The 13,212-nt window shown below is 40.0% G+C and overlaps 1 protein-coding gene across 19 annotated transcripts in view; it reads right to left on the bottom strand.

Annotated features, from left to right (window-relative positions):
• EZH2 (enhancer of zeste 2 polycomb repressive complex 2 subunit) overlaps positions 1-13,212 on the bottom strand; it is a 58,828-nt gene that overhangs the window by 28,277 nt on the left and 17,339 nt on the right. For 10 of the 19 annotated variants that reach the window (XM_036246386.1, XM_036246396.1, XM_036246392.1 and 7 more), the window contains 2 exons: positions 1,848-1,971; positions 1,146-1,274 (listed from right to left, as the gene is read on the bottom strand). In XM_036246386.1, the coding sequence (XP_036102279.1) occupies positions 1,146-1,274; positions 1,848-1,964 (246 nt within the window). In that variant the 5' untranslated portion in view covers positions 1,965-1,971. Of the gene's footprint in view, positions 1-1,145; positions 1,275-1,847; positions 1,972-3,361; positions 3,436-4,588; positions 4,631-8,957; positions 8,983-13,212 lie in introns of those variants that run through there. The other 9 variants (XM_036246403.1, XM_036246385.1, XM_036246399.1 and 6 more) reach the window with 7 other exon arrangements.

The following is a 13,212-nucleotide window of genomic DNA, read 5'->3' on the forward strand; positions in this document are numbered from 1 at the left end:
TTCACCTCAAAATTTCCAAAAGGTCACCAGACTAAACTTTCAAAAGAATTACTTAGAAGCCCCATGCTTAACCCTCTTAAGAATGGTCTGACTGGCATAGAAAAGAACCCTTTCACCCTGCATACATTAATAAAAATCATTACTGCCCTGGCCAGTGTGGCTCCATGGTTAGAGGGTCAGCCTACACACTAAAGGGTCACAGGTTTGATTCTCAGTCAAGGGGATTGCAGGTTCAATCCCCAGCCCCAGTGGGAAACACATGCACAAGGCAACCAATTGATGTTCTCTCTAAAAATGTTTTAACAAAAACCATACTGATAAATGGTATAGAACCATTTTCTTTCATCTTGTTGCCACTTGTTTTCCTGTGTTACTGAATCAAATCTACCATGGGTTTATTGCCTTCCTTTGAAAATAGGATTTCTTGGAGTAATTAAGAACTCGTTCATTCAGAAATGCAAAAGAAAAGGAAATTCCAAGTTCTCAACAGTGAATTTAAACTTTTTATACAAAATCTCAGAATGTAAACAAATGTAAAAAACTCTTAAGTCTATGAATATGAACAAAAAGGAGACATTTCTTACAGCACAGCTAATTCATATGAAAGGGGAAAAAAAAGACAACTGAGTCAGAAAGCCTTGCTCTAAATAATGATCTGATGAGGACATTAAAGAGTATTTAATTTAAAATATTTTTTAGCCCTGGCCAGTGTAGCTCAGTTATTTGGGCATCATCCATCGTCCAGTGCACAGGGAGGTTGCCAGTTAGATTCCTGGTCAAGGGCACATGCCTGGGCTTCCCAGTAGGGGGAGTGCAGGAGGCAGCCAATCGATGTACTCTCACCAGGATGTTTCTCCCTCCTTCGCCCTAAAAACCAATAAACTATAAAAAATTAATTAATCAACAGTCTTATAAAAATCTAGGAATCTGCCTAGTAACAGTGAAAGTCTGTCATACACTAGAGCTCTGTTACAGGTATTAGTGTTAACTAAGGCAGCCATCCATCAACTGTTATATATGAAAAAGAAATGGCAATAAAGAGATGAACATCCTAAAGTCAGTGACTTCCTCTCAATAACCAACCAGCATCCCAAAAGCAAAACCAGAATGCACTGAAAATTACTGCAGCGCGTGAGTTAACCAACCTCCCTGGTCCCGCGCAATGAGCTCACAGAAGTCAGGATGTGCACAGGCTGTATCCTTCGCTGTTTCCATTCTTGGTTTAAGATTTCCGTTCTTTCCAAAATTTTCTGACGGTTGGAACTAAACATACTCTTTAAAAAAAAAAAACGAAGGAGAATACAAAATAAATTATTCATTGTTAGAACATTTGTAGTATCTCTACTGCGGGTTAAAATCGAGTGATTTCTCAAAAATATCAGGAACATTCCCTCTTACACATACAGATTTTACAATAAACAGTGGTTTCCCACATTTAAATAATACAAAAACACCACACCTGTTATTTTTATTTATTTCTTTTTCTGGCAACCGGAGGGGAACAGAAAACTGTTTCCATCCTTTAACTTTGTATTTAAAAAAAAATATCACAATGACTTTAGAAACATGAAACCCTGTATATCTGGGTCCCGAGTCTACACAAGCAATGCAAAGGTATACAAAAAAGACAGTGAATTCCAAATAGGCTGAAAAATCTTTCCGTTATCACTAATGTGCATATTATAATTTTATGTTAAGGCATAGCAAGGACCTAAATTTCCAAGTCTTCATCTATCATAATGTAAATATGATAGACTGAAACTGTACCCTTTCAAATTAAAACTCATCTTCAGGAAGAAAAAGCTATCCTCAACTGTACGTGCGTCTTTCACAGAGACAAGCGATACCTTCACTTCGTCGGCTCGCCTGAACCTCTTGAGCTGCCGCAGCCGCATATACTCGGATTTCACGCGCTTCCTCCAACACACCGGTCCCTTCTCAGACTTCTTCCCAGTCTGGCCCATGATTATTCTAAAAGCAATGGTTTCATATTAAAATCACTAATCTAAACAGCCTGAATATGATCACTTGTGTTTTAATCCCCAGCAAACTAACAATCAGCAATTTTGTATTATTACGCTGTAGACATTTGCAGAAGGGTACTCATTTGATCTGTATGGTTAAATCCTTAAAACATTCACTCAAAGTACTATAGAGTTTTACTTGATACAACTTTTAAAAGATAATTTTATTTACAAAGATTCCCCACTCTTAGAGAACGGCTGTCTTATAGAAATGTGATCCCATTACAAGAATTAAGTATACTATATAACAAGCTAATTTTTAATCTATGAGATCCACGCTGTGGAGCAAAAAAATGAAGAATGTACCCTAAGTTTTCATCACTACATTACAGGCAAAAATGAACAACTGAAAATGACAAATTTGAAAAAGTAAAATATACATACAACATTAAAAGTACAAACAGTACAATAAACAATAAATGTACAAAGTATTCCCCCTATTCACTTTTACAACATGATTCTCACCTTAAATACTGGGCTAGCTAAAAGTCTGGATTGTGGCTACTGGTACCACCTTTGTTCATGGGAGGGGTTTCTCTGACAGCAAGAGAAAAAAAGGAATGCGGCAAATGCAAAGTAAATCCTTCTGCCTTATCTTCAGTTGCAGGCTCTGGGAACCAATCATGTTCAATTGTGGGGACAACCTATAGTTCACCAGATGTCTCATTCATACTACAGAGTCTAAATAAGTGTCCTCTTCTAGAACATTTTCTTCTCAAACTATTAAAACCATACCTGTACCTTCAAAAGATTAGAACACTGCTCTGTCAATGGTGCAAAGGTGCCACGTTAAGGAATTATGCTTTAATTTCTCTAAGAGCACTGGAAAGCCACTGAGAGTTTTAGGTCAAAGGGGAAAGGAAGTGTCCTGCTGACTGCAATGCAGGAGCAGGAGGGGAGGACAGGAGCAGGAGGGAAGGACAGAAGCACAGGTGAGGCCAGGGTCCAGATAAGAGCAGAACACAGCTCTAACCCCACACTGGGGATAGGAGAAAAAAGGAATTTAAGTTACTGAGGGAAAAACCTGGTGGTGATTTAAATGTGGGAGACGACTTTCTGGCTTGAATAACTGAGCAGGGTTTCATTTACCTACCTATTTACATAAAACCCTCAGGCACAAAGAAATTGCCTAAGAAGACAGGGGGGGGGGGGGGGGGGACACGGGACACCTCTTGGTAAGAATACTCAACTACCAAAGAATGCAAATGGTGGATTATTCAGAGCTGAAAGAAGGCAAAGAAAGCATGTAATAAATGACAATTATGACCCAGGAGATGAATGCGAATGTACAACGATGAATGAACACAGAACTTGCCCTTTTGGAGCTGATATCCTACCTAGTGTGGACAAAAAGGGGCCACCCTGACAAGCCCAGGGGAGGCCTGTATGGCGGCCGTGCAAACTCAGAGACCTAAAGTAAACACAAAGGATGATCTGAAATTAAAACTTTTTAACTAAAAGCAGTTTATGGCAGGTAGTCATGCCCAAGGCTAGAATCTTCCCTAACATTCCATCTTTACCTTAACTGAGTCTGTCTATTGTCTCGTGCATCGACCAGACCATTCCTTTGGAATGTCAGGGTAACTCCCCCTTATTTCCAGACCCCTCAGGGCGCAACCAATACAGCAGGACACAACTAATACACTTGTTATGTTAATTGTTGACTGTTAACTATTCTGTACCCACCTAGGTAAAAGATGTATGTGTCTATCATTTTACTTTTCATCCAATCTCAGGTGTCCCCCCCCTTTTGCTTTCTCCCACCTCCCTGATCTAACCACCAGTGGATTTCATGTAACCCACTTGCATGTTCTCTTTTGATTATAATGTATAAAATAAGGCACAAAACTGTCATTCTCTGGAGCATTATTTCAATCCATTGTCGTCAGTTTGGCTCAAATAAACTCACAAAAATTCTCTATAGGTTTGAATGTTTCTTATGTTGAGACTAGGAAGAAAAAAAAAAGAAAATGCATCACAATATGAGATATATTGGGGGGGGATAGACTGCAGAGGGTGACAGGAAAGGTGACAATAGAGCCTTAAAAGTTGAGACAGCCTGGCCAGTGTGGCTCAGGTTGAACATTCACCCATGCACCAAGAGGTTGCCAGTTTGATTCCTGGTCAGGACATGGGGTGCGGGCTGGATCCCCAGTGGGGGGCATGCAGGAGGCAGCCAATCAATATCGATGTTTCTCTCCCTCTCTCTCTAAAAACCAATAAAACCATATTTAAAAAAATAATAGTCCTGGCCGGTTTGGCTCAGCGGTTGGAGCATTGGCCTGCGGTACAGAGAGACCCAGGTTCGGTTTCCGCTAAGGGCAAGTACCTCGGTTGCAGTTTGTCCCCAGCCCTGGCTGGTCGTGTGGGTGGCAGCCACTCGTTGTGTCCCTTCACATCGATGTTTCTCTCTCTCTCTCTCTCTTCCTCTCTCTCTATCTGAACAAAAAATGGAAAAATGTCCTCGGGTGAGGATAAAAATAATAATAATAATAATAATAAAGTTGAGATGGACTCCACAGTACAAGAAAGAATAAAGGACTCCAAGATATGAGCAGACATACCTGGAGATGGGGCTGTACAGACAGAGGGCTGGCTGGCAAACCCTGTTAACAAAAGTGGACACAAAATTTGGTGAAGACCCCAAATTACAATATGAAAATATGAGAAGAATGAAGAGATTTCAGAATTTGAGATAAAAAGTTGCATGAGGTCACTGAGACAGGATTATTCTTGTGAAAAGGTTTAATTGCATCCCTTGCCTGTGGGTTGATGACGTGGAACAAAGGTTAACAGTCCTTAGGACTGAGAAGACTGAACTCAAGTAGGTGACTGTCTTTGAGGGAAAGCAGGAAGTCAGGAAGAAAGAGGAAAACTAGGAAGATGGTGAAGTAAGGCAAAAAGACACTAAAGTTAGGAATAAATTAGAGCTTCAATTAAAAAATAACATGTGGCAACTGTTAGCTTTCAAATCTGCTAGTTAACAGGAGCTCAAATACTTGTATGCAAATTATTTTAGACATTTAGCACTTCAAGGGCCTGGGAAATAGAAAGAAAAGGAATCTGATAAAAAGAGATTATCTGTTGTTTCATTAGCTCATAAACTATTTCACAACTAGTCCCATCTGCCACCTTCACAAATTCTTGATCCTTGGAAGCAGCAACCCTGTACCTGATAAAACCTATAGCAGGAACATGGCATTTACTTTTCAGTGATGTGCTATGGGGGTCATTACAATTCTTTCTAAGGTACACATATGCTATGTCTTGGTGAAGCAGCATCATTAATTAGTATTACATTTCTGTACTAGAACCCTCCTTGTCTAACATTCTGGAACACTTTCATGTTGTTTCTACCATTCGTTACAATCAAGTATGTCACAACAAAACAGGTTCTCGGACAAATTTAACTAAACTAAACAAGTTGTGAGATCAACAACAGAACATTTCAAAAACTGAATCTGGAACCAACCTCTCTGAAAGAGGGCATATATGGATAAATTTCCACCTTTATACAAAGCTCTTCCAAACAAAGTACATGAATGGAGGTTTCAGTCTATAGGATGAATTTGTAAACTGAGATGAAATGAAGAAAATCAGAGTAATTCATTTAGGGAAACTAACGAAATGTAAGGACGATGACCTCTGAATTATGATCTAAGAAATAAATGTTTCCCGGCTGTTCTTTGAAAGTATAAGGATAAACAGGCAGATCTGTGAAGAATAAAACCTAAGACACCATTTAGAAGACTGTTACACAACACAAACTCCCTCCATCATAGCATGTATAATATTAAAATCACATTTTCATGTTTTTTACTCCACTTCACCCCTCACTTACACTTAAGTTCTTCAAGAGCAAGAACCATTTTTATTCATTTATAAAATCCCAGGGCCACCCAGCCAGTGTGGCTCACTGGCTGAGCGTCAACCCATGCACCAAAAGGTCACCAGTTCAATTCCTGATCAGGGCACATGCTCAGGTTGTGAGCCAAATCCCCAGTCGGGGCGCATGCTGGAGGCAACCAATAGATGTTCTCTCTCGTTGATGTTTCTATTTCTCTCTCCATGCCCCCCGTCTAAAGATCAATAAAGAAAAAAATTTTTTTAAAGAACTCTTTCTTTAAAAAAAAAAAAATCCCAGGGCCTGGCTATGTGCTTGGCAGAGTAGATTTGAATACAAGAACAGCAACAACAAAACAGGTTTGTTAACATGCACCAATCATGAGAAGCTCATAAAGTCCAGCTGTGTCACAGGTATGAAAAGGAAGGGCAGCTATCATGCCTGAGCATGGAAAATGACAAGCTGTGCCCCATTACCAAGAAACCCCCAAGAGATGAGTCTCAGAGGCAACAGGACCCTACAATCCAGCTGCCCTACAAATCAAGAGTTCTGAGTAAAAAGTTGGAGCTTCTTGAATTTCTGCTAAGAAAGTTCATATTGCCTTAAAGACAATTCTATTCAAACAACAAGGATAATACCGCCTACCTCAAAACTGGTTACCTGAATACTCGCCCAGCTCTATGCCTTTTAGTAAGGAAGGCTTCAAATGTAGTCTCCTCTCAGAGGCAAATCAGGTTCTGATTCTGTTCCCACTACACCATAGCCAAGTACTAAGATACAGCTCTGAATATTCATGTAGGAGCAGAAAGAAACCTTTTTAAAATGACTTACCATAAATGGATGGAAATTCGTGAATATCCCCAATTTTTAAATTGCTCAATAACAAGATTTGTTTTTTTCATAGGTTAAATGGTACTAGTATGATTTTTATCCAGGTCATAAAACACCTCTTATTCAAAACAGATTACAGTGTAGCTCAAGTCACTGAAACAAGATTCTACCTATATATAGTGAAACCAAAACAACAGTCATGCTTTAATTCAAAGGACAAACCAGATTATGGCTAGAGACCATCGAAACCTTAATATAATGTAGTAAAGCTTTACAGAATTACAAATATAAATAAAATCAAGGAAAATTATATAGTCTAGAGTCTATTTTATTTATCAAATCAAACTCAAATATCCTAAACACCATGCCCTTATAACCTAGGTTTTGTCCCACAACAGCAGACTTGGGTTTGGTCTTGGTACTCTCTGAGAACTTCTCACAATCTTTCTCTGAGGACCACCACCTCCAAGGGAGAAAGCCTGGGGGCCTGGCCTGGCTGAGGCCACCGCTCCCTGCAGTCACCAGTACAGGTTTGGATACATGACCAGAAGTGATCCAGCCAGAGTGAGAATCTCAAGACGGTCCGCAAGAATGCTCACTTTTCCACTTACTGTGAACCTGGAAACAAACATGTTGCCCTGAGAATGGCTGGAAGCCAACTTGCAACACAAGAGAAGAGCCAGCAAAGGCAGTCAATGACAGAAAAAGAAAAAACAGCCTAGCTGGTATGGCTCAGGGGCTGGGTGTTGACCTCTGCTCCAAGAGGTCATCGGTTTGATTCCCAGTCAGGGCACATGCCCAGGTTGTGGGCCCAATCTCCAGTGAGGGGCGTGCAGGAGGCGGCCAGTCAATGTTCTGCGATGTTTCTCTCTCTCTCCCTTCCTCTCTAAAATCAAGAGAAAGAGAAAGAGAAAGAGAGAAAACTCAAAGCCGCCCTGGCCGGTTTGGCTCAGCGGTTAGAGCGTCAGCCTGTGGTCCAGAGAGACCTGGGTTCAGTTCCCGCTAAGAGCACGTACCTTGGTTGCAGTTTGTCCCCGGCCCTGGTTGGGTCATGCAGGTAGCAACCACTCAATGTGTCTCTTTCACGTGGATGTTTTTTTCTCTCTCTCCCTCCCTCCCACTCTATCTGAACAAAAAATGGAAAAATGTCCTCGGGTGAGGATAAACAAAAACAAAACAAAAAACAAAGAAAACCCAAAGCCAAGAAATGGACACTAGTCCCATCTTGAGCTCTGAAGCAGGCATGCTCTGCCAAATCAGCGCCACAACTGTTCCCGTCATGTCAGCCAACAAATTCCTTTTTTGCTGAAACCAGTTTGGATGAGGTTTTCTGCTACCTGAAATACAGAAGGGGTCTGAGATCTATTCTTAGTATTGAGAACATATGTACAATAATGCCTGAATTGACAGAAGATGGCTCTCATCAGCAACAGCATCATGAGAAGCAGCAGTTAAATGTGTGGGTGGCTCTGCTCCCCACCAAGTAAAGAGCTTCTACAGCCCCAGTGATGTGGCCAAGACACACCTCACTACCTCTCAGGTGACCAGGCCAGAGCCCCAAGAATCAGCATTCTTCTCTGTCAGGCCCAGCCTTAGTCCACTTGTGAGGTCTTTTACCTATGACAACATTCCTGTCCCTCCTTACTATGTTGCCAATGACTGAGGTTCTTCATTCTAAAGGATTTGCCAAATCTAGGTATTAGCCATCTATCTGGCCTTGCTGGGACCGGTTTCTACTTATTGGAAGAAAACTAAGTAATAAATTACAACTACGACTTATCCTTCCCAACTAAATTAATAGCATTCACTTCAACTCTTAACTAAATACGTTACTAAATAAGGTCAAATCCAAACCTAACAAATTTTAAGTATACAACTGCAATATTCTCAATGTCCTTATTTGACTAAAATGTCTTTTTACTTCACAGCAAAACTACCATAAAATTGCCTATTTTGAAAAAAATCACCAGTCTTCAATAGTGCTTTTATGTTTACAATTCTTTGAGGGCATCTATTAGTCTCATTTAGCAACTTCGTTTTTTAAGTTAAAATTCACTGCTTCAATAAATGCAAACGTAAATTAATAGATTTTGTGGATAAAGATAAGGAGAATAATATAAAGAGAACCTAGACGGACATAGAGAAATAACTTTTGGTGAGATAAAAATTAATTGCTGCCTTGGCCAGTTTGGCTCAGCGGTTAGAGCGTTGGCCTGCAGTCCAGAGACCCGGGTTCAGTTCCCGCTAAAGGCACGTACCTCGGTTGCAGCTTGTCCCGGCCCTGGTTGGATTGTGCGGGTGGCAGCCACTCAATGTGTCTTTTTCATGTTGATATCTCTCTCCCCCCCCCCTTCCATTCTATCTGAACAAAAAAACAGAAAAATGTCCTCAGGTGAGGATTTAAAAAAAAAATTAATTACCTAGGAGAAGTAGATCTTATGCCCAAGGGAAAATACAGAACAACCACGCCCCATGAAAAGGAAGACGGTGGGCAAACGAGGACTCCGAGGCAGATGCAAGACAGCCGACCTCATCTCACATGACCTCTGAATGCTACAAGGATTCCCAGGCTGGGCAGCATTCTAGTTCAGCAGGGAAGAGTACCATCGTGATCAGTAATGTCTATTTGTGATATGGGACAGAGAATATGGGAAGTGGCCCTCTCCATTCCAAACTCAGTTCAACAATAAACTAACAAGTCAGCATTAAATTGTAAGTCCTATATTATATTCTAAGTCCTATCCATGGTCTTAAACAATAGACAAGAGCAGGACTCCAAACCCAGCCTACGGGTTTCAGACCCACATACCAGCTCTTGGTGAACTTAGCCAAGTGACTAAACACCTCTGTGCCTCTCTCCCTCATGAAGAGAAATTAACACAAGAGTACCTACCTCATAGAGGTATCATGAGAAACAACAGCATGTAAGATGCATAGGACAGTGCCATAGTATTGGCTATGACCTACACCGATAGCAGAGGAGGAAGATCAAATTACAACACTCACATAAAAAGGTTAAGTTAGCCCTGGCTGGTTTGGCTCAGCAGTTAGAGTGTCAACCTGCGGTCCGGAGAGAACCGGGTTCAATTCCCATTAAGGGCATGTACCTCAGCTGCAGTTTGTCCCCGTCCCTGGTTGGGTCGTGCGGGTGGTGACAACTTGATGTGTCCCTTTAGCTTTGGTGTTTCTCTCTATCTCTTCCTCTCTCTCCCTCCCCCTCTATCTGAACAAAACATGGAAAAATGTCCTTGGGTGAGGATAAAAAATAACAATAAATAAAAAATAAATAAAAGAGTTAAGTTAGACAACAATCCAGTGTCAAAAGAGCCATTTTTTTAAATGATAAGGTGGATGCAAAGAAAAACAAAGCTGGATATTAAGGGATCTCAGAAAGACATGTAGACTATCCAATAAATGTAACCTATTAGGACTCTATGAGATAACCCCATGGAAAGGGTTGGAGAAAGAAGCCAACCCTATGCAACTTTGGAAACTTGTGTTTTGACTGGATAGAGGAAAGCTAAAGATAAAAAGAATGGTGTATAAGCACTACTCTAGTTGGTAAATTTCTCACAGGGGTTCCAATTACAAATAAGCAATGGGTGGAGATGGACTACAGTCAGAGATATCAGTGTGAACTCATATTTGTTTTATTTTTTTATCCTCACCTGAGGACATTTTTCCTTTTTTTTTGTTCAGATAGAGTGGGGGGAGGGGGGGAAGGGAAGGGGGGGAGGGGGAGAGAGAGAGAGAGAGAGAGAGAGAGAGAGAGAGAGAGAGAGAGAAACATCGACGTGAAAGGGACTCATTGAGTGGCTGCTACCCACACAACCTAACCAGGGCCAGGGACAAACTGCAACCGAGGTATGCGCCCTTAGCGGGAACCGAACCCGGGTCTCTCCGGACCACAGGCCGACGCTCTAACCGCTGAGCCAAACTGGCCAGGGCCTCATATGTGTTTTAATATACATGCTCATAGATACAGAAATATAGATATGCATGCACACCTGTTTTAGCAGATATACATTTATTCCTAAACTCCATCCACAAAGGACCTAGAAGCAGAGGCACTGAGTAGTACACCCAGCACCCGTATCTTTTTTTCTAAATACCATTGTCCGGTACAAGGAAGTAGAGCGCTAAAGAAATGGCTGATTCTAGGGTGGGTATAGGGAAAAAACAAGAAAACCCTGTAGTAGAAAGTAAGGAACTGCTCAAAAGATGAAAGGAAAAGGACGTGTCACAGACAGAAACCATACTGAGGGAATAATTTGAATGGCAAAGTAAATCACAATAGTATAGTATTAAAACCAAATTAATCAAATATCCATGAGTCTGTGATGTAATACATGATTAAATAACTAAGTAAATGGAAGAGAAGAAACAAATCTTCCTTACAGGGAACTCCAGTAACATACTGTATGTGGACACTCCCTAATCTAAGAGGTAGGGCTCAATTCTCTTCCCCGTGACTAATCTAGACTCAGCAAGGCCCTTCCAAAGCAGAGTCCGGAAAGGGAACAGTAAAAAATGTCAGGAGAAACCCGGGGGACACCACTGTGGCCAAGTGATCATGGTCAAAAGCATAAGTGATAAGAGCTGTTACTGTCATGTGTCCCATTAACCTCATAACCCATAACCTCAGTCTAATCGCACAAAAACACCAGCTCAACCCAAGCTGAAGGGCATTTATACAAAATATCTGACAATACTGCTCAAAATGATCAAGGCCATGAATCGGAAGAGACTAAGGAAACAATGAAATGCAATATGATGTCCTGGACTGGATCCTGAAACAGAAAAGGGAAAAAGTGGTAAAACCCAAATAAAGTCTCTAGTTTAGTTAACAGTAACATACTAATGTTGGTTTCTTAATTTTGACAAATGTACCATGATGACAGAAATTTAAAAGTATTCAAATATAGTTTTTTTAAAAAGAGAATCAGGTTACAGAACAGCTATGATACCCACTTTTTTAAATGATAAACAGAACAGAAATATATTTTTAAAAGTGAAAATGCTTTATAGGATGTTAAATAGAAAAAAAAAAATTGCAGATAATTAAAATGATTTAAAAACAGAAGGTTAAAAATGAACAGAGAAACAAGCCTTTGCCCCAGCTAGGAGACAGGTGACACAGGAAAGAGCATTTGAGTTTGGAGTCTGAATAAAATGTTAATATATACATTCGGTCTTTCAATAAATATTTACTGAACATCTAGTGCATGCTAGGAACTATTATAGAAACTGAAGACAGCAATAAATACAATAACCAAAAATCTGTAATCTCATAGAATTTAAGATCTACTCAAAAGGAAAACAATCAAAATAAAAAACATTTAGTACGTAAGATGGTGTTGAGTGCTCTGGAAAAACAAACAGGTAAGAAAGGTAAGGCAGCCCAGCCAGTGTGGCTCAGTGGATGGTGTGTCATCCCATGGACCAAGAGGTCCAGGTTTGATTCTTGGTCAGGGAACATGCCCAGGTTGCAGCTCAATCCCCAGCAGGGGGCGTGCAGAAGGCAGCCGATCGATATTTTTCTCTCACATAGATGTTTCTCTCTCTCTCCCTAAAAAAGTCAATAAAAATATTAAAAAATAATTTCTTCTAAAAATATAAAAAGAAAGGTAAGGCAGCATATGTATGGTAAGGCTGGCAAACAGGAACCGGTGCCGAAACACTTAGCACCCTATGTGTGTTGCAAAGTCAGTGTGGAGGATGCAGAGATCCTGCCAACATGCACTTTGTTCCCACCAACCAGCAACAATTAACAGCAAACCCAGAAGTAAAATATGAATAAAATATTTTCTAGTAAATATTCCAAAAATAATTCCATTAATTATCTATTCGAAACAGATTTCAGTAACTCCACAAGGTTCAAGCAATCGACACAGCTTTATAGAGTATTCAACTGCCATTAAACTCACTCAGGGATTACGAGGTGTCACTGTTGAGGTTAACTACTGGGTCTGATTATCCTGAACGAATAAAGACTAAAAGTTAACACTATTTAATTAAACATATTTATGCTAATAGCTATTCTCTGTGTTAGTATTAAGCCAAATTAAAGAAATATTTCTTATAAAACTGGTCCTAAGACTACCATTCTATTATAAGCTTTAATGTTGACTAGTCAGTTTTAACAAAATAGCATCATTAAATATGTGTTGCTGCTTTGTGTTTAATTTGTAATGCTGCATTGGTTTTACCATAAAAAGGTTATATCTGTACATTTTTAGAGAACATATTTAAAAAAATAAAATCAAGTCAACCTTGGATATGTATGGTATGGAGTTCTATTCAACACTCAAGTTTGAAAAACACATCTTAGAAAAAAACTGGAGTACTGAAATAATTCAGGAATAAAGTGATAGGGCTCTGACTGGGTTGATGGCAGTGTGAATAGAGAAAAAAGAAGGCAAGGACAACCTAAAATGAAAAGGCCAGATGTACTCATATGACAAGGGGGGAAAAAAAACAGATCAATACACAACCTAAATGAGCCACTGTAAT

The sequence above is a fragment of the Molossus molossus genome, unplaced genomic scaffold (genome assembly GCF_014108415.1).
Source record: "Molossus molossus isolate mMolMol1 unplaced genomic scaffold, mMolMol1.p scaffold_m16_p_7, whole genome shotgun sequence".
NCBI classification, from domain to species: domain Eukaryota; kingdom Metazoa; phylum Chordata; class Mammalia; order Chiroptera; family Molossidae; genus Molossus; species Molossus molossus.